Raw genomic sequence first — 24,951 nt, forward strand, 5'->3', positions numbered from 1 at the left:
GATTAACCAACGACGAATAGTAAAAGGGTTCCGTAGCATACGCCAGAGCTGACGCTAACAGGTGGTCAGAGAGAGCGAAAATTGCAGTAGTAACAGTGTGTTTCTTTGTGGTAACTCTTCCATTCCAGTCTTCATCTGTCATCATGAAAGGAATGTTTAAGTTCAATAAATTAGAAAATTGTTCATCCATTTTGATAAGCCTATTACAGAACACGTCTACAACATCAACGCCCCTGTGTGTATTCACTAGTGTAGAGTTTTAGATAGTCAGAGTGAACAAAAACTCCAACTGCTGTTGCGACCGATCTGTTTGAATAGCTTTTTGGTTGCTTCATTAACAGGGTTAACATTATTAACTGTCGAACTTTGTTCTCTTGACGAAGTCATAGGGTTAACAACAGGGATACTTATTGATTCAAAATCAGCATAGATCACAAAAGGAACTCTGTTCTTGAATGAGTGTTTTTCAAACTTAAGTTGAGACCATTTACTATTCGGTGTTGGTAGACGACTGATCTTGCAGTAGTCATGTTCGCCACATTTCTTTTTATGATTGTCTAATGTTGATATCCGGTAAAAGTAATTCATACATCTCCTGCAAAGATACACTTTATGAGAGACTGACCTGAAGAAAAGATTGATGTCTCTTATGTAAGTTACATGAAATAATTCACGAGATCCGATGTTTTGATTGGTTGATTTATGGTGCACCACAATTCCTATTTATGCCGTGGCATAATTCAGAATTTTGTCCACTCGAGATCCGATGTTTTGATTGGTTGATTTATGGTGCAACACATTTCCGATTTACTTCCGTCCTCCATAAATGACACTGCCACAATTCCTATTTATGCCGCGGCATTTTCACGAGATCCAAGGTTTTGATTGGTCGATTTATGGTGCACCACAATTCCGATTTATGCCGTGGCATAATTCTGAATTCTGTCCACTCGCGCCAGCCACAGACGGATAGAATTTTGTTTATTCAGTGGTAGGCCTATGGCTGGAGTAGCTCAATAAATTTCCGTGGAAGAAAAAGAAACCAGACAAACCTGAGTGATGGTCCCTACACCACTGGGAGGCGTGTGGGGCCCATAAATAGAAAATAGTCATGTAGGCTATAATACAGTTTATCATTTATTCAAACAAATTACAACATTGATATGTGTACAAACAACTAATAAATAATAATACGATTTAACACAACAGTCTAGTTTATTATCATCCTTTTCACTTTTCAAGTGAGGTGAGAGGGCCTTTAAAAAAATATTTTTGGTCAATTAAGAACAATATGCAACATATGCTAACCGCTAGCGTATTTGGCACCAAGTCAATATTAACACACGGTCAGCATGCTGTCTCTAGACTTTATGTCGGGGTGTTTTCCTTCATTCAAAAAATAAAGTGCACATCAAAATCAACCAAAACGGACAGTTTCCGCAGAAGGGGAATTTCACCAGGAATAAAATTTATGAATAATGAAACAATTCTGATTTGCAACAGCTGCAAAATTAGTAATTGCATATGGAAATTACAAAAAAGATTAAAATTGAATGCAGGCATAAAAGAAATGCAGGCGGGGATGACTAAATAACGTTTTTTAAATGGGGCCTACATGCGATACATGTACATAAAATATCTTGATAGAGGGGTTACATGATTCTCAATGTAAAGTGTCTTTCGACCATGTTTTGGACGCAAGGTTCTTGATTTAAAAACACGCCCACTTCTCGACACTCGGCATAAAATCTAATGAAATGGTCCAGGGACCATGTCCCCCCCCTCGGGTAATGTTAATGCATGTCATTTGCAGTGGATGGGGAGAACAGTTTTGGTCATTGATATCAATTTTGCGATCTTGGAGAAAGAGGTGTGGTAGTGCGCAACTTGTATGGAGAATTTAAAGATTTCATTGAATTTTTAAGAGGGCCACCTGGCGGCCATGTTGTTAACGAGATTCAGGGTTATTGTAGAGTGTACAATAACATGTTACATTGAAATTGGTTGACATCTGTTCAACAGTTTAGGAGTAACCCGACTTCGTTGAAATTTCAAGATGGCGGCCATATGTGTCATCGGATTTGACTGAAAAATTTGGATATTGTTAAGAATACATAGATACATAATCACATGAAATTTGGTTGCAATCCGATCATTAGTTTTAGAGTAATATGACTTTGTTTAAGTTTAAAGATGGCGACCTGGCGCCATATTTGTCATCGGATTAGACTGAAAATTAGGGACATTGTCAAGAGCGCAAAGATACATAATCACATGAAATTTGCTTGCAATCAGACCATTAGTTTCGGAGTAATAGGACTTTGTTCAATTTTCAAGATGGCTGCCTTGCAGCAATATTGGTTGACAGATTTGACTGAAAATTAAGGATATTGTAAAGAGTGCAAAGATACCTAACCTCATGAAATTTGGTGGCAATCCGATCATTCGTTTCGGAGTAATAGGACTTTGTTTAATTTTAAAGATGGCCGTCTGGGAGCCATATTAGTTGATGGATTTGAAATCAGGGATGTTGTAGAAAGTTCATAGATATACAATCACCTGAAATTTTGTAGCAATCCAATTATTAGTTTCAGAGTAATAGGACATCGTTTAATTTTCAAGATGGCCGCTAGACATTTCCTCAAGTTTAGAACCTTCTCGCTCAAATAGAAACGAAACGTGCCACCTCTCGGTGATTCCGCGAACTTTGACCTCTGTGACCTTGAAAAGTAGGTCAAATCAAAAACTGGTATGACATGTGATGTTTATTTGCTCGGAGTATCTACCAAAGAAATTTCATGAAAATCCCACCAAAATCACGGGTCCTATTGCATGTTTAATGTTTTTGCATTAAGCCCCCTGGTGGCCAAACCAAAGAATAATTTTGGAATTAAATTTGGTGTGAATTGCCCAAGGGCCCAAGGGTACATGTGTACCTCAAACGGTTATGAAATGTGCCACGCTAACATAGGGCACCGGTGGCGGCCACGTAATTGCATACATGTAGGCTCACCGGGTGAGCAAAAAATGAAAACTGTTTTTCGTTTGTTCTAACATTTGAAATATTTTCCCTCTAGCCAAACCAGGTCATAATTAATTGACAGCTTTTTATGAAAATCTGGTTTTATAGATTTATTATGGGGAAAACTAGCTTCAAAAACAACTTGAAGATGGAGATCCTTTCTTCTTGTATATTCCAAATTCTTCAAAATACGGCATTTATATAATGGATAGTTACAGTCACAGATTGGCAAGTCCAAATCTGGTGTTCACAGGCTGGAGTCCAAGACCTGAATACCATATACAATGGGTGATTTCAAAGATGGTTTTGGTTTTAGTGTTGGGTGTTAGTGCCCCTAAAAACTATGTCTGGATACGACCAATTCAAGGTTTTAGTTTAACACCAACACCTGGTTTTATCTAAACACCTAAAACCTGGGCTGAAACTAAGAAGAGGTTTTTTTTCCCCAGGTAAAACTAACACCAAGATGGACAGAGATAAAACCTTGGAAAAACCAAACATGCACGTTGTTACTGTAGTTTCACTATTGTAACCGCTTCCGATCTATATAAATTTGGTCGTCTTCTTTCACATCATTATTCCCATCAGCGTTCAAAATACCAGCAACTACTTCTTGAAATGGTACGAACAACATGATTTTTTTTTTCTTAACACCAACACCAACTTTGAAATCCACTCGGTGTTAATGCCTAAGGTGTTAGTTTTATTGGTAATACAAAATGCACTACAAATCTTCCAAAAATAACACCGAGCTGGGATTAAGATCAGACCTTGGTGTTCCAACTGGTTTCAGTGTGAAAATAAAACCTTATTTGAAATAGGATAATGCTAAAACTGAGTGTCAAAACTAACACCAGAACTGATTTCATTTCTGGTGTTGTGGAGAGTTTTAGCTTTAGTCCCGGTGTTAGTTTTTGACACTAAAACCATCCCTTAGTTTTAAGCTAAAACCGGACATAATGCTAAAATCAACTAACACCGACTTTGAAATAGGATGAAACTAAAACCCACTTCATTTCAATGCTGGTTTAATCAAGGGTTTTAGTGTTCCACTTAGTTTTAAAACTAAATCTAAAAAACTGACTTTGAAATCACCCAATGTCTAACTTCACCGAGACAACTTCTGGCTTTACAACACAGATTTATAACCATGACAAATACAATGAGCAAACCAGGACAAAGTGGAACTTGTTCCTGTAGATAAAATAGCTTAATCTGTCAAGACATATTAATAATAATGCTAATTCATTGTCCGGATTAGGCTTAGTAAATACAATATCTGTCCTAATCTAAATTAGGTCTAAACTAATTATATATGTCAGACATATTGGAGACTGAGATCACACATTCTACATGGTTTTTCAAGTTATCAAATATTACGAATGTTCCACCATAAAAGATTTCAATTTCCAATTTTCATGATCGCTCATTTACATCTTAATTTAAACTAATACATAACAAAAAAAGTTATATATTCTGGTACCACGGAAATTTGTCATATAACCAGATTCGACTGTACTAAGAAGCTTGGAGGAGAACCTAACAAATGACGTCATCTACGTTTTCAAAAAATCTAACATTGACATGTTACAAATTGTATGTATAAAATACTATCGCCTTTTCACAGAAAATATTCTCCAATACAATGTATCATACTGAACTGCCTTGAAGCAATGTATGCAAGCATCGGTAGGCCTACAATCATGATTTTCCTTAAAGGAGTATGCCGTTTGTAATTACTTGTGGTCCAGTAAAATAGAAATCCACTAATACACAATGCCGTAGTGCAGTTATTATGACTACATATTTGTTTAAACTTGGTATGAATAGTACAGTAGAACCTCTCTATTAAGGACACCCTCGGGACTGGCAAATGCTGTCCTTAATAGAGAGGTGTCCTGATTAGAGAGGTCTAATTGAATGGAAAGTACCAATTTGGGACCAAACCTAGTGTCCTTAATAGAGAGGTTGTCCTTAATACAGAGGTATCCGCTAAGAGAGGTTCCACTGTATTTGTATATCTGTCTTCACAATGACAATGTTGAAATTTATACTTAGTACGTAAGGCGTAGCCCTTTAAGAATCATACATGCAAGCATTGTCGGTCGACAAATGGGTCCTAGGTTCACCACCCTGGAACAGAGCCAGAAGCACTTTTCTACCAAATTGTAACTGAATGTTCTGGTGATCTGGCACTGTTCGTTGATGATTTCACAGAGTGACCAGTCTGCAATTTTTCTGAAATTGAGATAACAGCGCCATCTGAGTTGTACTAGCCATGTCTACTTACACACCAGTTATCATGGTGATTTTCAAAGCCAATGTCAATTCTATAACTCTTTACCCTCTATTTATGCATTTCGTGTCATTATACTCTTTCATATGTATAAATGCACAGAGTCATTCAAACCACATCTGCAGATTCTTCGAGTGGAGTTTTCTCAAATGAAAAATTTGCCGATTGATCACTTCATGAAATCAGCGACATATTTGTGTCCCCATTTGAAGTACATGTCCTATCCAAATGTCTGGACATAGGCCTTGACCAGTCCATGTCAGATTGATAGTGTTCCATCATGTGTACATACATGTACATGAACATGTGCCTTAACTGTGCCCTCATAGTCATCATGATTGTGGGAGAAAAACACAGCAACATTGCAATATAATATCAATGCGTACAGATGCCCACTCCTGCGGCATTGTGGATGGTCTGGATACAAGTACATTTGTATCAAATTATTTAAAGAGTAAGTAGAAAGCATTTAAAATTGTTTGAAATACAGTTAACCCAGGAGACATTAACACTTAACACGATATCACAACTGACCAAATTTCTGTGCCGAAATATTGCCACATGGCCTATATCAGAGATTTAAATCGGCCGTTCAAGGGGCAAATATCTTGGCGCCAAAAACAGACATCGGCCATGTTTTGGAAAATGATGTCATACCATGTAAAATCCAAGAAGGACGTCCTCGTGTTGCCAACGGGTCGGGTACTTGCGAATTTTACGCAACTCAGCGCAAAAGACGTAACATACAAGTTTGTGACGTCATACGAGGTAAATAGCGGCCTCCATGGACCAGTGCGATTTTTCGACGGGAATGGCCAGCCAAACGTCAATGGACCCATAGAAGTCATATACGACCTGATATCCGCACAGAAGTTTCTGGGTGGTTTTAAATGTTCGCTGTGACGACAGAAATGAAAAGCAGTGTGGCTCTATCTACTTACTCTTTAAGTACCATTTTGTTGCTCAGACTGCCCGCCATCGACTGAAATCAAAGCATAACATTATGCGGTACCATTCAGTCCAGAGACATTGAAAATGCCCTCAAAAGCAATAGACTATATACAGCTGTTTCATTGCATGCAAGAACTCAGTAAGCACATTGCCCAGTGCATTAGACCATCAGATGATCACAACATTCATTGGCACCAATCTTTTTACATGCAAAATGGATCCATTTTTCTTGAAATAAGCAAATTGTAGGATACCAGATTCTTGCACACACACACCAATTTCAAATTGAGAGTGATCAATTTCACCCTCTCGTCCAAACCTGTAAACATGCAAACGCAAAATGCATCCAAAATTTACAACAAACTATTCCATTGCAATATTAAGGAATTCCTACGGCTTAGTATATATCCATCGTTATCAATACCAACAAGACTACTAAGTACTAACAGAAATCGACAAGCGTGGTTGCCTTACCCCTTATTGGTACCAAGTACTATCCTGAAGTCCGGACTGTCCTGGGGTCAGGACTATCCTGGAATCAGGTTTATCCCAGAGTCAGGACTATCCTGAAATCGGGATTATCCCAGAGTCAGGACTATCCTGGAATCAGGACTATCCCAGAGTCAGGACTATCCTGAAATCGGGATTATCCCAGAGTCAGGACTATCCTGGAATCAGGACTATCCCAGAGTCAGGACTATCCCCTGGAGTCAGGACTATCCTGGAGCAAGGACTATCCTGAAGTCAGGACTATCCAACACTTCTCTACTTGACTAAGGACTAAGTACATTTACATCACATAGTCAGGACTATCCTGGAGTCAGGACTATCCAATGGCAACGCTTCTCTACTTGACTAACTACTAAGTACATTTACATCCTAAAGTCAGGACTATCCTAGAGTCAGGCCTGTCTTTGATTTTAGTTAGGACTATACTGGAGTCCGACGGTGAGGTATCCATCCATCATAAACATCCACCAGACTAAGTACTAGGTATCCTGAAGTCAGGATTATCTATCCACTGGACAATCCTAGTCCTACATTTGTACTGTAGAGTTAGACTATCAGGTATTTATCGCTCGTCCACCAGACTGTTGCAAGAAACATTGCAAATCCATTTAGGACGGACATGATGTAACCAAAGTGATACGAGTGGCTGGACGTCGACCTGCAAGCAAATCAGATCAATGATTAGAAGGGCCTCAAGAACCGAGACAATAGGTACGGTAAACCATGCACTCATCCGACTTGACAGAACCGGCAGTTATTGTCTGTTACAAATCTGTTATACATGCATCATCAAACGCTGACAACTCCTCGAGACCTGGAAGACCAGTCGGTTGATACATCCTGATGGCCTGGTGGTCAAGCCCCCCCCGTGAACAGAAGGTTGATGGTGCAACCCCTGTTGGTAGCTCTTTTCGATGAGACCAGTTGAGTTGGTTAGCCGTCAGCTAGCTACTTAAGGGTAGAAACTGCCTTCTCACCAGGGACCTTGAAGTAAAAGAGTCTCACAAGCCAAATCTAACTGGCCCTTTCATGATGGGTGACATCATGATATCAATGAACAAACTATTTCATACAGTGAGTATCTGGCTCATCAGAGTCTGAAGTCTGCAGGGTTTATCCAAAGTATTCATTTCTCGTGGCATCCAACAAAATCTACTGGACACAAAGTTATTTCTACCGCTAGTCTTCCCCGAATTACCTCCTTGAACCCCCCCCCCCCCCCCCCCATAATACAAATCTGCAAAATAAATTTCCTCACACAGACTTGGAATGATATTGCTAAACTTACTTGATTGGTCTTGGCGATAGTGGAGATGGTGGAACAATGCCAGGCTCCAAGCTGTCAAAATACGTCACCATCCAAGCGAAGCAACCACAGCAGCTGCCAACCAGGGCGGCAGATAATAGACAGCCAATAAATCCTGCAAACAGATGAACGAGATAAAAGTGATGCCTTTTATGCAGTTTCTTTTTGGTCATGTGGGTATCCAACAGGCCTCTTCAGTGCCATTTATTGACTGCAGAGTCACGCCTTTTAACGACGTTTGGGAGGTTTTCTCGCCTGCCGCAGTTAGGACACAATTTGACAATAGCGTTTTTTCAGTTTGGCCCCGACTACCGAATTCCGAAAGTAAAGCTGGATAGAATTTAGAAAATTGTGCACAGGAAGGGTTAAACCTGGGGCCTCAACTACAAAAGCAGACTATGCACAGAGCACTAGTCATTCACTCCTTCAGCTACAGGTAGAGAGGATCTCCTAGTGCATTAGGTAATGAATTATTCCACTTTGCATTAATAGAAGGCTACTGGATGAGTGATCAATGTACATGTCCAAGTTAAAAAATACTTGAGTCAATGTACTCACCAAGTAACAAAATGCCCTTTTTCTCCTTAAAGTAAACAGTATAGTCATCTTCGAACTGGTCAATCCTGACAGAAAATAAGTGGGGGAAGACTGAAAAGAAAAGTGCTATCATCATTATCGTTGTCATTAGGCACTGGCCATGTATTTACTTCACCTTTAGTATCATGAAATAATGAAATGGTCCAGGGACCATGTGCTCACCTGTGTCGAAGGGGAGGCTATGGAGTCAGTGATTCTGACATTGGTAAAGCTGTATATATCATTTTATGGTCAGACCAGCAATTGTCAATGATCCCTGTATGGTGCACATGATGTGCATTTGTAAATACAAGGTCTAATTTGGTGTGGTAATCAGTTGTTGACCTTTGGCCCCCTATTGGCCAAACCGTAAATCGTATGACGCCACGATTCAGTCTCTGAGTAAAGGTCACCCAAGGGTATATATGTACCAAGTTTGAGTTCAATAGCCTCAGCGGTTACAAAACGTGCCACCATTGACTAACAGCGGTGCCGTCGGCGAACTTTGACCTATCTTACCTTGAAAATTAGGTCAAATCAAAAACCCGGAGGATATGTGATGTCCCATTAGTAGAAGTACCTACCATATTTTTTTCAAATTTTTCGGACCAGTAATAAGGGAGAAAACGCATTTCTTCATTTTTCACCTTTGGCCCCCTGGTGGCCAAACCGTGAAACATATGAGACTGCGTTTTGGTCTCTGAGTAGTGGTCACCAAGGGGTACATCTGTACTAAGTTTCAGTTCAGTGGCTTTAGCGGTAACAAAACGTGCCACCCATGTCTAACGACGACGGACGACGACGGACGCTGCGTGATGGTAAAGGCTCACAGGTGAGCCAAAAAGTGTCATGGCTCTTGTCCGACAATGTAGTGTTAGTGTTGACAAATGAAAAGTGGTGGACCTGGTACATGTTACGGAAATCGATTGAAAATTGCTTTCAACTAATTAAAAGACAACTTCTCAGCAATTTCATATACAGGTACATGCCAATTGTGTGGTCTGAACAACCATCGGGGTCAGGTGAGTAACGTTGGACTTTGAATATTTGCCACAGGATTCCTTAGACCTCTACTTCGTGTACTTACTCCATCATAAAGTTATTTGGACAACTAAATTTTCACAAATGACATATGTCACGTTGCAATGAAGTGGTGATAAAAGGACCTGTGCGGTCCAAGCATCAGAATTGACAAGTAATCCTAAAGCTTTGTATTTTTGCCAGATGATTCCTTTGGTACTTCACGACGTTATTTCACATCAACTTCAGTGATGATGTGACATCGCGATGAAATAGTGTTCAGAGGACCTTTGACGTGCAGCTAGAAAAATGACAGAAAATGATCCTACAAATTACAATGACACCTACCATGATTATACATGTAAATGGCAGAGCTCCCAGCACAAAGCGAGAGACCTGGGCTTACATACAGGGAAAAGTTCCACCTATCATAAAACCCCGTGTTTTTTCAAGACCCATGTCTTCGCCGTGTGTCAAAAAACCCGGGGCGCACTTACACCTATCAGTGGTGTTAGATAATGGTTAATAGCCCCGGCGACAGATGCGCTGTAGGTAAGGAGCTCTCCTGTGTTTCTTTCCCATTGGAGGGGAATTTCGCGCGTGCAATACCGAGGCAACTACACCGCGCCATCTGTCGCCGGGTCATAGAACTTTCAATTGCCGGGGCTATTCAGATTCCACCTATCAAAAAAACCTGTGTTGAACACGGGTCTAAATTAGCCCCCGATTAGCCCCATCGAGCTCGATGGGGCTAATAGACACGGGGATTTGACACACGGGTCTATTTAGACACGGCAATTCATAGGTGTAAGCGCAAAAGACACGGGGATTTGATAGGTGGATATATATACATACATACATACTATAGATACAATAGGCCCTTTGCCAGATACCTGTACAACCTACGGTCGGACCACAAACCGTGAAGATCTAAATGTAAAGATGGTTTGTTGGTTCGACCTAGGCGGTACCACTACCAGCGTATCTGGAAAACGGCCTTTACAATTGATACAGAAGTCCCAACAATGTCAACTTACAAATAGTAAAATGCAGTAACGATATGGTAAACAGGATGAATATGAGCGCAATCCAGCTTTTCATTGACATATAATCTTCATGTATAGTGTAATCAGCATTGTCGTACAAATCCCATTGTTCCACGCCATCATCTGTGTCGATCATGGTTTCCCTTTCAAACATGTCATCATCCACTACACAGCGATCCGTCCTGGCAATGACAGTAACTTCAGCAGCTGTCAATGTCTCACGTTGGTCAAACACAACGCCTGCTTTGTCTTTGTTCATGCTGGGCAGGTGCCGACCCGTGAGCATGACTGTGTTCACAGGTCCGACGTCTTGATTTCTGGCACTTCCATTTCCATGACCAAGTTCAAGATTGATATTTTGGCTGCCTGCTTCGAGCCAAACTAATGACCCGTCAGTCCCTTGGGGTTCAGCCAGGGGGGTTTCAGTACGTAACCCCTCACCGTCAACAACAATACTACATGGTGAAAAAGACACAATTTTTTTCGACTGCAAGACTTGTGCCCGAGCCGGCCGAGTCCGACATTGTCGAGGGTCCTGGACGTTCACTTTGTTGTTCAAATGATGATGATCATCATCATGATCATGATGATGCAGAGGGGAAATTTGAGCCCGATGTTGATTGCCTAAAGATTTAATGAGTTTTGAGCTATAATGTTGCTCTTCCAGTTTCCCTTCAAAAGCACGACTGGAGGGTGTATGGGTTAAAGCCGCAATCCGCTTTGACCTTCGCCTGCTTTGCATTTTCCAGTTTTATTCGTGATATTTCGGAGAATTCTTGACATTTTTCAAAACAATCGTTGGCGCCACCTATTGGGGACGGAACCGGAATGACGACATTGATGTTTTACGTTGGCTTGACAACATGAAGCCAGTACAGTAAATACACTACAGTACATACATGACATACTGTGTGTATGTGTGTGTACACTGACAGATTTCGATGCTTTTAATTTTACTGGAGCACAGAGAGTGAACTATTTCTCATCAAACCTCCGAAATATAGAAAAAATGTCGGCCATTCAACACGGTAGACGTAAAGGTCAACCGAGGTGTAAGTATGGCAAATAATTGATGATTTTGAGGCCTTGATTTTAGCCAAAATAAAAAGTAAGGGCAAACCTATTTCGCCTGTGACTATACATAGCCTATAGTCAGTGTTGTGAAGGCCTAGCCTAAAATGTATGGTCAGTCATCATGACAATGATGATACTGAATAAGATCTGAACCATGGCCTGGGCAATTCCGGTCTCATAGACCATATCAGATAGTCGGCTACCGGGAAACATTTCCTAACAGACATTTTTGACTTGCGGCTATGGACAGAAGTCAATCATCTATTGTGCGCATGCATTAACTCCGTGTTTACAAACCTTGCCTATAGGCCTAAGCTGGGTCAGTAATAACTAAATTAGTCTAGACTGGCTTCTTCTTTTGACGAAATGCATGCTGCATGCGGTATGCAGGCTGGGGATTTTCTCAGAAGTAGATATTATATATAGGCCTAGGCTATATACATCATACTTCATTAAAATATTAAAATTTATGACTCCACCCTTCGTATCGTCTTCATTTTAGGTAAGCCACGGCGAGCTGAATTGCACGCGGCGAACCTATAAATAGACTCCTGGTGTAAACACGGAGTTAACGCATGCGCACAATAGATGATGACTTCTGTCCATAGCCGCAAGTCATTTTTGTATCTTCTTGACTTGACAGTGCATGAGCCATGTCCATGATGCATGTACGCACGATTAGGCCTATTCATGCGATTAGGCCTATTCATCCGTCAACATTAATTTAATAGCATTCCGCGAAGTTACTATTTATAGCTCACAAGGTCATTTGCATAAGATATTGATGACGTTTTAGTCAAGTGACAGTCGGACATCGACACTTTATTTCTACGCATTTGAGCTTATTTAAAAGTCAATTATCTTTGACCCTGCATTGTTTTTAGCATGAATGATACCATAGAGTCAGAGAGAGAAATATTCAGAACAATTATGTAGTATTTCCAACACTCGGACATGTGCCAGATTGAATCTAACTGCCCTAGTTAGAAAGCCTGAATCCATTACGAAACCGCATGTTTGTCCGACATTGCCTGTAATTCAGCGATGGGGAAATAGAGGGCAGCAGCTGCAGTGACGTCATCTTGGCGGAATGCTATTCAGACAAGGCAAATACCCAGGCATAATGGCATGGCATTGGCCACTGTGTCTGACAACATTGGCCTCTCAATTTATTCTATTCAATAGGCCTATATTGTTTATTTTAAATTCAGCTGCCCCAGAACAAAGGCCGAATGATGCGAATGAGCTCTCCATGCAGGCTGATATCAGGAAAGTGACAATCTTATCTAAGAACGACTGGAACCGGATCCAATACCAACTCAATCGCAAACAGATTGAGGCAGAAAGACTAAGACAGAAGAAAGCAGACGAAGATGCTAAGATCAACTCATGTAAAGAAATTGTCAAGAACTGGACAAACACGTTAGCGGTAAGGATTTTCAGATTTGTTTAGTTTGTGGTTGGAAAGTGCGTCGGCCAGTCCATTGATGATGATCATTAGCATGGAGGAATTTCGTAGTCACTGCATCTGCCAAAAAACTGCACGCACAGATTATATTAAACTTCGATCTTGGTGAATTTAGATGGTACTTTTGCCATCAAAACTCACCTAGAATTGAGTTTTCTGGAGCAGAATGAATTTAGTGGTCAAGTTGATCATGGTGACATACGCGAGACACTCTATGCCATCCAAATTCAGTTATTCACCTGGAATTGAGTTTGTTTTTTAAGTGAGTTGTGTGTGATAACTTTGCTCATTAACTAAGTGTTCTCGAATCTTTCACAATATTTCAGTGCGTGATTTGTATTGTGCATGTAGGAGGAAACCAGGGCACCTGGAGGAAACCTCCTCAAACCTAGGCTGTCAATGAAATGTGTCCTCTCTATCACAGGAGTTTGAGTAGTCTCGAACCAACAGGAAAGCGAATCCTAACTTCAGAGGTGATATGCATGCTATAGCCTAGCACCATTAAAATGACCGGTGGGTGCGCATGAAAATACAGTGGAACCACCCTAATAAGGACACCCACGGGACTGATAACTGATGTCCTTATTAGAGAGGTGTCCTGATTAGAGAGGTAAACTTGAATGGAAACAACTCATTTGGGACCGAAACTAGTGTCCTTTATAGAGAGGTTTTCCTTAATAGAGAGGTGTCCGCTAAGGGAGGTTCCACTGTACTGCTCATTCCTCCAGCAGTGCTGTCTGTATGGTTCCGACGATGTAGCATCCTCGTCAAACTTTTGATTGAATATCACTCGCTTAACTACTCAATCGAGTCGTCTTCCAATTTTAGGGTCAAAGACAGAAAAAGCTCGAGGCTCGCAAACTACGTCTTGAGAAAGAAGAAGAAGAGAAGAAGGCCATCGATATTGAAGAAGCCAAGTATCAGGCACAGAAACGAAAGGAAGCGATCGAGAAGGCTAAGACACAGCAGTACTACCAGTCAGATAGAGTGAAACAGTTCCATGTGAGTACTTGTAATGGTGGACCAGAGGCAGAGTGGTTAGAATGCCTGGCTTCTAACCAGGAGGTCTCCTAGGTTTGACACTCGGATGAATTAGCACTTTTTCGTCGTTGTGTCCTTCAAGGGCAAGTCACTTGATGTTGACCCAACTTGCTTCTCTCCACCCAGGGGTGTAATTTAACCTGCTATAGACCAGCATCCAATCCAGGGGGGGGGGGTAATACTCCTAGTACATGAAGTTAAAATGCTACATGGAAACCTGGAAAAACTCCAACCAAATGAAATTTTTGTGTCCCTGCTGTTATTGACTTATGAAATCTTCCAATATTTACAAAATCTCTCTTTATTTGGTCTTACCACCTGCAGTGTATAAGTGAATGCTGCAGTCTTGTTCCTCATGACTACATTCATTTGCATACTTGGTAGAGCCAAATGATGAATGTCCATTCCTCTATCATATCTAAACTCGTACAAAGAAATACAAATCATAGCATGTAGGCGTACTTGCATGCTAGATTTGCTAAGTTACCTGCTCGATCATCAGCCTTGCTCTCATCAATACATGCACATTTCAATGAGATACGTTACACCCTGTACTGGCCAGAGACCTCTATTAGCCAGCGTGTACATTCTGTGTACATTTTAATGAATATAGGTTGGTGAAAAAAGTACACCAAGGGTGCTTTAATTCCCACCGAATTTTATATGTGTTATGAAGAGGCTTTTCTCGAAATAATAGTAAAAATTCAAAACATTCCAATATCGATTGCCTGAGGAAAATTGATTTGTGTACAGCATTGCCATCAAATCGTCACTCGCGGACTGATATAGGCCTATTAGAATACAAGTTCTAAACTGGCCAGTGAGACAATATTTCCTTAAATTAATTATCAAAAAGTATATCCCTGTTATGGCCTGGCTCTGTAGATTAAGAATCCACCAAAGATTGAAGAATAAATCCACTTTCACCCATCACAGTCATGTATTTACCACAGCTTCACAGTTCAGTACGGACTATGTGTCAGTGCCACACTTCCGCCTGTGGATGAATACATGTCTCTTCCCTACAATGTTCACTTTGTTTTGCTTCCAGGGAGCGCTGCTGCTTACCGAAGTGCTGAAGGAGCGAGAGGCTCAACTGGAGCTCGCTCGTCTCAAGAGTAAACACACCGAAGGCAAAGACAAGGAATGGGTGGAGCAACAACAGAGGGAATTTGAAGAAGCTATTCGACAAGATCAGCTTGAAGCCTCCAAGAGAAATCGGGAGAGACAAGATATTGCTCTCTTCCAGACTGCTCAGTGAGTTTTCTAATCGGCAGATTTTCGATTTACGTCCGAAATTAGGAGTGGCTTGGTTTAGTGGTTGTAAAGGGTCTCAGGGGTGATGGGTTCAGTTTTTCATCAATAGTTTTTTTCCTTTGACGTGGCTCTGAGAGTCCTTGTGCCTGGTGTCTTGCTAGGTCAAGCAATAGATCCCATTGCATTGCTTTCATCATCATCATCATCATCATTGGTTTTAGAGCCTCCTTAGGCTCGTCATGCGTATCAATTTATGGCAAAAAATGTGTGCGATTTAATGGGTGCAGACGGGCTTTCATAACTTTCTCGATAAGACAATAATGTTTCTGAGTATATACACGGCGCCTGAATCAGTTCTTTATTATACTATCCTATAGTCAAACCTAGATTCATCCTTTTGCTAGTGCCTATCCAATCTGGCATTAAAGGTGGATGGTGTTGAGGCACTGACTATGCTTGCTGGGAGGCTATTCCAATCATTCACAATTCTTCTATCAGGTATCAACAATAATACTGGTAATCAAAAAACAAAAATGAAATACTATAGCGTCAGTTTTAAACGTAGCAAAGAAAATCATGTTGCTGATTGCAAAAGATGAACCGATCATCTGTCACTATCAGCATCCCATTATCATTTCTGCTTTGTTGTTTCACTCCAGAATCAAGACGCACATCAAACAGAATGATGAGGACGTGAAGAATGACAGGTCAGAAGGCGAAGAGTTACAGCGTCTGGCCGTGCAGCATCACATGGAGAAACGCCGCCTCGAGGCCATCAGACGCGACGAGCGTCAACAATTGATGAATGACAACGTGAAGCAGATTGCTGATGTTGAGAGGATGAAAGAAATACAGAAACTCCAAGAGGAGGTATGTGGTTAACCTCTTGAATCCCAACGACCGAAAGGTCAGTCTCTGTGATATTTTTATTCCCTTGAGCTGGGACGCTAGTTTATTGCTTGTTTTAGCGTGTTTGATGTACAGTAGGGTCAGTTAGAGCATGCCTGGGTAGATGACGCCTCAGTACCGGACTTTGGCGGTTGTATGCAAGCGCTATACATCGTGAAAGTCAGACCCAATTTCGCAACCACATGACCACCCTTGGATCCCGGATTTTTTCAATTTTTGGAATTTAAGAGGTTGACTGTGACCTTCAAAGCGGTACACCGTTCATTAGATATTAGAAACTCGTCATTAGATTTGACAATTTCAAATTGTGAAGTTGAATTTTAACAATGCCGTTGTATAGACAGATATACAAAAAATAGATACCAAGTTTCATCAGATTTGTATGCATAATAACTGCATTGTGTATATAACTACAATGCTTTTTCGTGGATCACCAGTAATTACAAACAGCCTGACCCCTTTCATGCCTTTAACCCTTAAGCGGCCAACCGCCCTTTTAGGCACATTTTTTTAAATATTGGGCACAGTCAATCGCAGTATGTACAGACACTAGAACCCTTAAATGCCAACCGCGTGTTTTTCAATTTCTCGCGCCGACGTTCGTAGCTCAACTGGTAACGGCTCAACGGAATCAATCAGGCATGACAAACATTTTGTATCTAGTTGCTGACGTATTGCTAACAGCCTAAAGGATATCAGCGTTCCAATGGGCAGTGCTAATTTTTACTGGGGTATACGTTATTAAAATGACGTCAAAACTCAGACCGAATTGGTGTCATGTCTCAGGAACAACAATACTCTAATGACAGTCAGCACCATGTTGTGGCGGCCGTAGTTTTGCTGTTTCCTTATTGGTTTTTTGTTTGTTTACTCCAGGAAGAAGATGAGGAATGCAACATCTTTGCGCGTGCGAAGAGGAAAATGATGAAGCTTAGGGCCGAGAAAGAAAGACAGTTACACAAGTGAGTTCATGTGACACAGACCAAAATATTTACACCGGTCAAAGTGGAGGAACTTTTACCCCCAAAATTGTAAGGTGCTCCCTACTAGAAAGATAAATTTAACGTATAAAAAAAAAGAGAAGCCAGAATATACATATGGCCTTCAAAAGTGTTAAAATAACAAAATAATAATGCAATACCTTGTTTATGTCCTTGCTAACCAATTCCACCCCTCAGGATGCATGCTATCCCAAAACTGTCACTAAGTAATATGACCAAAATCCCGGCGAATACACGGTCTAAATCAGGCCTGCTACATTGTATGTATTGCTTGGTGCTTTTCTTTTAGATGTTCCCACTATACCCTTTTAAAGTTGTAATATGTTTTAAACTTGGAAATATTCAGCTATGATAGTTTGTGATTCTGTGAAATCCCAATTTTGGACAAAACTTTGACTTAGTGTTTTGACCACCCTGTAGTGTAACAGAATTAGAGTTTATTTTTCATTGTGTTTTATTTTTCGCAAGTTTTGCCACAAGCAAAAAAGCATGTGAAAACTTCCCTGTTTACGAGGGTACCACTGAAGTTTATGCATGCCTTGCATTCCAGCGAGAAACAGGAACGCCTTGAGAGAATTCGCCATAAACTTGGTGCCCAGATGAAGGAGAGACTTGATGATGAGGATGAACGCATTCTGGCTGCTGTGGCAGAAAGTGAAGCCAAGAGGACACGTGAGGAGGCGGAGAACCAAACAAAGCATGACGGCATGCGACAATCCATCGCAAAGCATAGAATTGAACAGGTAAGGCCCCACACACAATTGTCATGTGTGTGGCTTTTTTAACAGGCAAATTTTTTAACCGTTTTGCTCTAGTTGTTGTTTTGGCACAAATGACAGCTTGCGTGAAAACAGTTGATTTTTATTTTATTTTACATTTCATTTTGTTACGCCGTGAGCAGTTTAAAAAAAATCATGAGGATTCATTTGAAATCAGTCATTTGGCAGTGTTTTCCAATCATACTTGGGAGTGTTTTCCAGACATACGTGGCAGGGTTTCTTAGCCATACTTGGCAGTGTTTTCCAGACATACGTGGCAGGGTTTCTTAGCCATACTTGGCAGTGTTTTCCAGTCCACTTGAGTCATACCTGGCAGGGTTTCAATAGTTTTACAGTCATACTTGGCAGTGTTTTCCACTCTCGTCATACTTGGCAGTGGAATTCAGTCATCCTGCTAACAAAGTCAGTGGTTGTGGAAGTAAAAAACAGTGGTCGTCTAGAAATATTTTGTTTGACTTACTACCCATTGTCTAGCCTCTATCTCGACCGTTTAAATAACTTGCTCGAAATCGATGTTTTCAGTTGAAGCTGCAAGAAGAGGAGGCTGCAGCGAACCGCATGAAGGAAATTGAGATGCTGGCGGTGCGTAAGGAGGCTGATCGAATCTTCAAGGCCAATGAGGAAGAAAAGAGGAAGAGGAAATTCGAGGAGGATCAAAAACTCATGGGATTCCATTTTAAACAGATCGTAAGTAATCATAGGAGTCGGGTCATGTGTGTTCTTTGAATTCATGTCTGTACATTTGAATTTCTATTACCACAGTATTAGCAGTGCTAAGAGACAAGTAGTGTTAAGAATCAAGTGGCACTAAGAAACACATCAGAGAAGCGAAATCCTGAACTTTGTGCACTCTGACTCTGAGGCAAGTGCAGGTTCTGGGCCATCTCATCTTTCCTGACTGCACCATCCCATGATCATGCCTCGAGGAAAACAGCGCTCCCTTGTCTAAAAGACGTGATATAATTCTTACTTATATGTGAAGAACACAATATGTGAAGTTCCATCCAATTGGCTGCATGCAGTAAGGAAGAAAAATGATGTAAGAAAGTTGGAGTGGTGTCTTCTCCTTATAACAAGCCAAAGGGCATTTCTAAATGGACGTGCAAGGCCTGACACTGACACTAGAATCATAGCTGTCAATGTCTACCTGTGCTTGGTGTTGACTTCTTTCGGACTTGCTATTTTCCTCAGCTATCCCGAATCAAAATGTATCTCTCAGACTCCAGATGTAAAGAAGATGATCACACGTTGGTAAGTTGTCCGCAATTGTGCGCCCAAACCTCGAAGAACATTGCTAGTCCAGGCTGTTCCTGGAGCAAACTCTCAAGTCAGCGATCTCTTCAGCAGATCATTGTTGTTGAGATCTAAATATTTAGAAATTTATCAAATGCATTCTGCTGTTTGCTTCCAGGATGAAATTAAGGACAAGGAACAGAAGTCCCATGAAGAGGATCTTGCCCAGGCGAATGTCAACATGGGGCTTATTGAGTTGGAGGAGAGGCAGTTCCAGGAGTATGCCGGCAAGGTGATCGGCCACTGTGACAAGGCTGGCCGCAACACTTACGCCTTGAAGAAGGCAGCTAGGGAGGGAGCCGGTGGAGGCTTGGGCCCTGTCTTCCCTGGTAAAGGCGGCATCCGTCCGAGCTACATGGTCCAGGATAAATCTGGTGTACAGATGCCGCATTATCAAAGAGATACAACCGAGGAGACAAAGAAGAATATTTACGGCGACGGACAAACAAATAAACGTCTTGGCTTTGTCTGGTAACTTCGAGGACAGGCTGTTTTACTGTGATATTTATGGGACTTTTAATCGAAACCAGAAGCAGTGCCTCTTATTTTCCAAGACGCATCTGTTGATTGAGAGTGGGAGCCTTGCTAAGTTTTTGCAGAATGTGCGAAATACTTTGGTCAACTTTAGAATATTCAAAGAGGTAACATTTCTTGCTTAAAATTTGTTTAAGTCAATAAAATTTTATACGCCCATTTACTATATTGTGATGTGGGGTGTCTTATCCGTCCATGACCATTGACCTTGTTCTTGTCCATGTAATAATCAAAATTCAGGGCCACTCATCTGTATACCTGGGTCGGTTTGATGCAGTCTGCAATGCTCTCTGTTGATGTCAAGTCTCTTGGCTTTCGTGGCGGTAGTTTTCGAGCTTAAAGGAGGAGTTGCCGAGCCAGCTGAAATATAATTTTGAGAATTCCTTTATGTCCTTGGATGTATTAAAAATGTACCCAAATTATACCACTGCTTGCCAATACGCAGGCAATCGAAAGCGTTCACCTCTGTAGATTCCCATGCCGACCACCATGATTTGTCCCTGCAGTGATTTGACCTGTGTGGCTAAATTAGGTGCGAGTTCTCCCCTGTCTGACATCATGGAATTGGATCCCAAAGTGGCACCCGTTGTCACTCCATTGTTCCTCCATTACACCCAGGGATCACTTGTATACACCTGCGAAAGCACAATCGTGCCAGCCGGACAATAGTTTACACTAAACTCCTCCTTTGATGCGACAGTTTAAATGAGCCAGATAAAATAACGGCCTTCCTCGATATCTATCTATCTATCTGTATAGATGGCGCTGTGGATGTAATATTTATAAGATATTTGTGACTAGCTCCAGCTGAAGGATCTGCATGTGGCATTTTGGGAAATGGAAGAAAAAGATAATTCAAAAAGATGATATTACGACTTTCCTTAGGATTCAACTTTTTCTAGATGTGTTTCGAGAACACTGAACCCTTGTATTGTAATACAGCATATAAGTTGCTCCTTCAAATGGTTTTCCTTATAAAACTAACTTATCTTTGGACGAGTTTTTTTTCTGCTTTATGACGTCCATATCTCAGTCAATGCTCCTTCGAATGGTTTTCCTAATAAAACTAACTTATCTTTGGACAAGTTTATTTTCTGCTTTATGTCCATATCTCAGTCAATCCTCAATAGATAGTCATGTACCATATGTCATTTTTAAAGAATTTTTTTATAAGGAATCGTCATTTCATACTCGTAATGATAACTTATTGTCAATGTTTTGGCGCATGTGTCCCCTCCAGCCAGAGCCTGTCGTATTTTCTGATATACATGAACATTCTAAAGATGATGATCAGACATCTGGAAACATGTATTTTATCTCGCTATGTCAGGGTATCCAACACTTAATAGCGAATACATGTAGACTTTGTGAATAAATAATTCCTTATTCAGCGTGCATTGTCAGGACACACACTTTGCTGGTTTTATGTATATAAAATGAGGCAAAGATACCTGTATTGCGCTAACTTGTGAAAATCTGGGATTTTGATGTGCATGTACTCCAAGTTGTCTCAAGGGTTCACAATCAAATTAGCAAAATGCACAGAGTACCATCAGTGCATTACTAGTGTAATGGGTGCGGTTGCTCAATCCGCATCAGCAGTATTAACGTCAGCGTTAAACGGCGATCTACTGGGCCATGTTCCGTAAAGAGACACCCACTAGCCCTTTAAGGGCAAGAATCTTTTGTATATATCTTTTTCTATGTATATTCCAATAACCAAGTGTGATGTGCTCTACAGGGTGAACCGACAAAAATGAAACGCCAAGAATTCTTAATAATTGGAGTCATCTGATTTTTGCCAATTGGCATAGAAATTGATCAGTAACTAGTATCTTGCATGTATCTTATAAAAAACAGTAAAACAATGCATGTCAGTGAAATAGGAGATGCCAAAAGTAGCAGCTAGATGTAGGGTTTTTGTGCTCATCTCTAGAACCCTGAGAGCTGAATGAGGACTTTTGCGCAATCCATGTTGATGGTGCAGCGAGTTGCGTCCCTTGTCAAGGCCCATAAAGAGTTGTAACAGACAATGCGAGTTGTAACGACAATGCGAATTGTAACGACAATGCGAGTTGTAACGCCAATGCGAGTTGTAACGCCAATGCGAGTTGTAACGACAATGCGAGTTGTAACGCCAATGCGAGTTGTAACGCCAATGCGAGTTGTAACGACAATGCGAGTTGTAACGACAATGCGAATTGTAACGACAATGCGAGTTGTAACGACAATGCGAGTTGTAACGCCAATGCGAGTTGTAACGACAATGCGAGTTGTAACGCCAATGCGAGTTGTAACGCCAATGCGAATTGTAACGACAATGCGAGTTGTAACGCCAATGCGAGTTGTAACGACAATGCGAGTTGTAACGACAATGCGAGTTGTAACGACAATGCAAATTGTAACGACAGTGCGAATTGTAACGACATTGCGAGTTGTAACGCCAATGCGAGTTGTAACGACAATGCGAATTGTAACGCCAATGCGAGTTGTAACGCCAATGCGAGTTGTAACGCCAATGCGAGTTGTAACGCCAATGCGAGTTGTAACGCCAATGCGAGTTGTAACGCCAATGCGAGTTGTAACGACAATGCCAACAGCTATAAGTATAACGGTCAACAGTAACCTTGCCAACAAAGAAGAAAGAAAACAGATGCAGCATAACAACACTTCAAATGACATGGTCACGCACAGCATTTTGCCATTGTCGTTTATTCTTTGTTGGTACCGGAGCACTGAAAGGTTATGTGACTCACTGCGCCTCCTATGGGTTCAACTCACTACTACTACACTGAGGTCGAATGTCCAGCATGTTTGTACATGGACATGTATATAGATAGAGAGTGAGAAATAAAGATCGAATGCTAGCATGACAAGAAGTGAAGTGTTATTAGTTCTGTGAAAGTCAACGATGCGCGAGCTTGAATTATGCAGGAGCGGTCGGAGTGGTGCAGTGGAAAAAACAGCGCATGTCACCTCTGACGTCCAAGGTTCGATTCCCAGTCAGTCCCGGTATACGCAAGTGATATAGAAAGGACGACTCCCACCGGCAGTGCAGGTACCCTCAGGAGTCTGGTTTCCTCCTACTTACATAAAAAATTGCCCCATGTTGTTTATTACATGTAGCTAATTATATCCTTTTTGACACTCGGCTCTCAACTCCATATTTAGAATAGAATCCTCGCCCAAAAAGAGGGCAGCTTTTTCCAGGTGTCGGGGGTCGTGCTCATTAACCCCAGGTGTGTGTCCCGCCCAAGAATGACGACAGCATGTCATTCAAGCGCACACCCTAATTAGCCGTAATCACCCTTGACAACCACACCAGTCAAGACCGGGACATCACCACCACCATTGGTGACGTCACAGGGATAACCGACGACGACTCACCAACAGAGTTGAGACGTCAAGACGTAAGGACAATCCAACGATACTTTTTCTGAATTGACGCTACGTCAGTCACAACGGTCTTACCATTGGACAAGGCAGCACACAAAACCTACGTTCACTAACCCCAGGTGTGAGTGTGCAGACACCACTGAGATTGCAACTGATCAACTTTTTATATGATAAAAACATTTGTTCCATATGAAATGCATTAGCCACTTGAATCATCTACAAGGTGCCAACATCTTGCACCACAAAAAGTCCCAGTCTGTCTTCATTGCCAGTGACCGCAATGTCTGGCCAATGTATTAAAGAGAGGTCATATGCAACTGCCAACTTTTTATCTTCTGCTCAACAGAGATAGCGTATGGCATCCTCGGCGGAACGGTGCGTCATTCTGGCTGGAAAGATATAAACCAAACAAAACAAAGCCCAAAGTAGCAACATGCAACCTGAAATCTGCTCAGAACATTGGAACTGCGCTGGTCTTCATATCTGCTGTCACAGTGAGCAGATACAACACCCCTAAATCTTATGATTATTCGTTCTTCTGTTCCTGAACAAAACAGAATCAAGACACGTGAGGGGACACTTCTGTTATACTCGCCGTCATCAGATCCTTCCACTGTCAGGTGGTGATCACATGTTGTTGCACGACGGTGGGCCAAGTGTTTTAGAGGAGGAGTTGTGGGAGATAATGGGTGATATGAATAAAGACTAGCAAATGCTTTTACTCCGGTTTTGTTAAGGAAGGCCTAGTGTAAAATGTACATGGAGATTTAGATAAAAGCATTTGCTAGTCTTTATTCATATCACCCAATGTCTCACCGCCAGCAAATGAACTATAATAATTTCAACCTGCTTTTTATCAAAATTTCAATGAACATAAACATTACCTTAAATTAAACCTACAAGACTTGTTTTGTCCTCTAAGGGGCTGGGTGATTTCGGAGTAAAAACCTTACTAATAATTCAAACATGGAGCATGGGCAATCCTTCTAGGTCAATTTGCATGCCTCTGGGACCTGCAGCAGGCCAAAACAGCCACTACCATAGAGAACTGGTATATGAGAAAGGTTTAAATATCAATACTGCTATCCCAGCATTATCTCCTACAACTCCTCTTTTAATCAGATATCCAGCACGAACCTACTGGCATGCCAACTTAATATCAGCGGTGAATATCAGTCCTAAAGTCTCCTGGATATACGCACAACGACGGTAGATCAGCATGACCTACTGGATAGTCATGTCATGACTATCCACATCATCAAGGTGTCACACTGACACAGTGCAGAAAATCAAGAAACATTGATAGCTCAATTGGTAGAGCAGTGGACTGGCAATCCAAAACCCAGTCAAGGCAATTTTTCTGTACGAATTTCATGATCAAGGGTGATTGTAACAATGTCAATTCCATCAGCTCTGTGTCTCAATCACAACGATAAGAAATTGAAAAGAAAACCCATATAATTTAAATATAT

At 41.2% G+C, this 24,951-nt stretch overlaps 2 protein-coding genes across 2 annotated transcripts; one reads left to right on the plus strand and one right to left on the minus strand.

Annotated features, from left to right (window-relative positions):
• Positions 1–1,119: 1,119 nt before the first annotated feature.
• LOC135500895 (uncharacterized) lies at positions 1,120–11,540 on the minus strand. The gene is made up of 4 exons (XM_064792606.1): positions 10,719–11,540; positions 8,644–8,733; positions 8,068–8,200; positions 1,120–7,437 (listed from the first exon to the last, which is right to left on the minus strand). The coding sequence occupies exons 1-4, from the start codon at positions 11,467–11,469 to the stop codon at positions 7,326–7,328; spliced, it is 1,086 nt and encodes a 361-aa protein (XP_064648676.1). The 5' UTR covers positions 11,470–11,540; the 3' UTR covers positions 1,120–7,325.
• Positions 11,541–11,620: 80 nt separating this feature from the next.
• Positions 11,621–22,962, plus strand: LOC135500894 (cilia- and flagella- associated protein 210-like). The gene is made up of 9 exons (XM_064792605.1): positions 11,621–11,779; positions 13,013–13,230; positions 14,098–14,271; positions 15,362–15,567; positions 16,227–16,437; positions 17,353–17,438; positions 18,028–18,220; positions 18,779–18,943; positions 19,668–22,962. Exons 1-9 carry the CDS (start codon positions 11,737–11,739, stop codon positions 20,022–20,024), a joined length of 1,653 nt encoding a protein of 550 aa, XP_064648675.1. The 5' UTR covers positions 11,621–11,736; the 3' UTR covers positions 20,025–22,962.
• Positions 22,963–24,951: the final 1,989 nt, after the last annotated feature.

The sequence above is a fragment of the Lineus longissimus genome, chromosome 16 (assembly GCF_910592395.1).
Source record: "Lineus longissimus chromosome 16, tnLinLong1.2, whole genome shotgun sequence".
Classification (NCBI taxonomy): Eukaryota; Metazoa; Nemertea; class Pilidiophora; order Heteronemertea; family Lineidae; genus Lineus; species Lineus longissimus.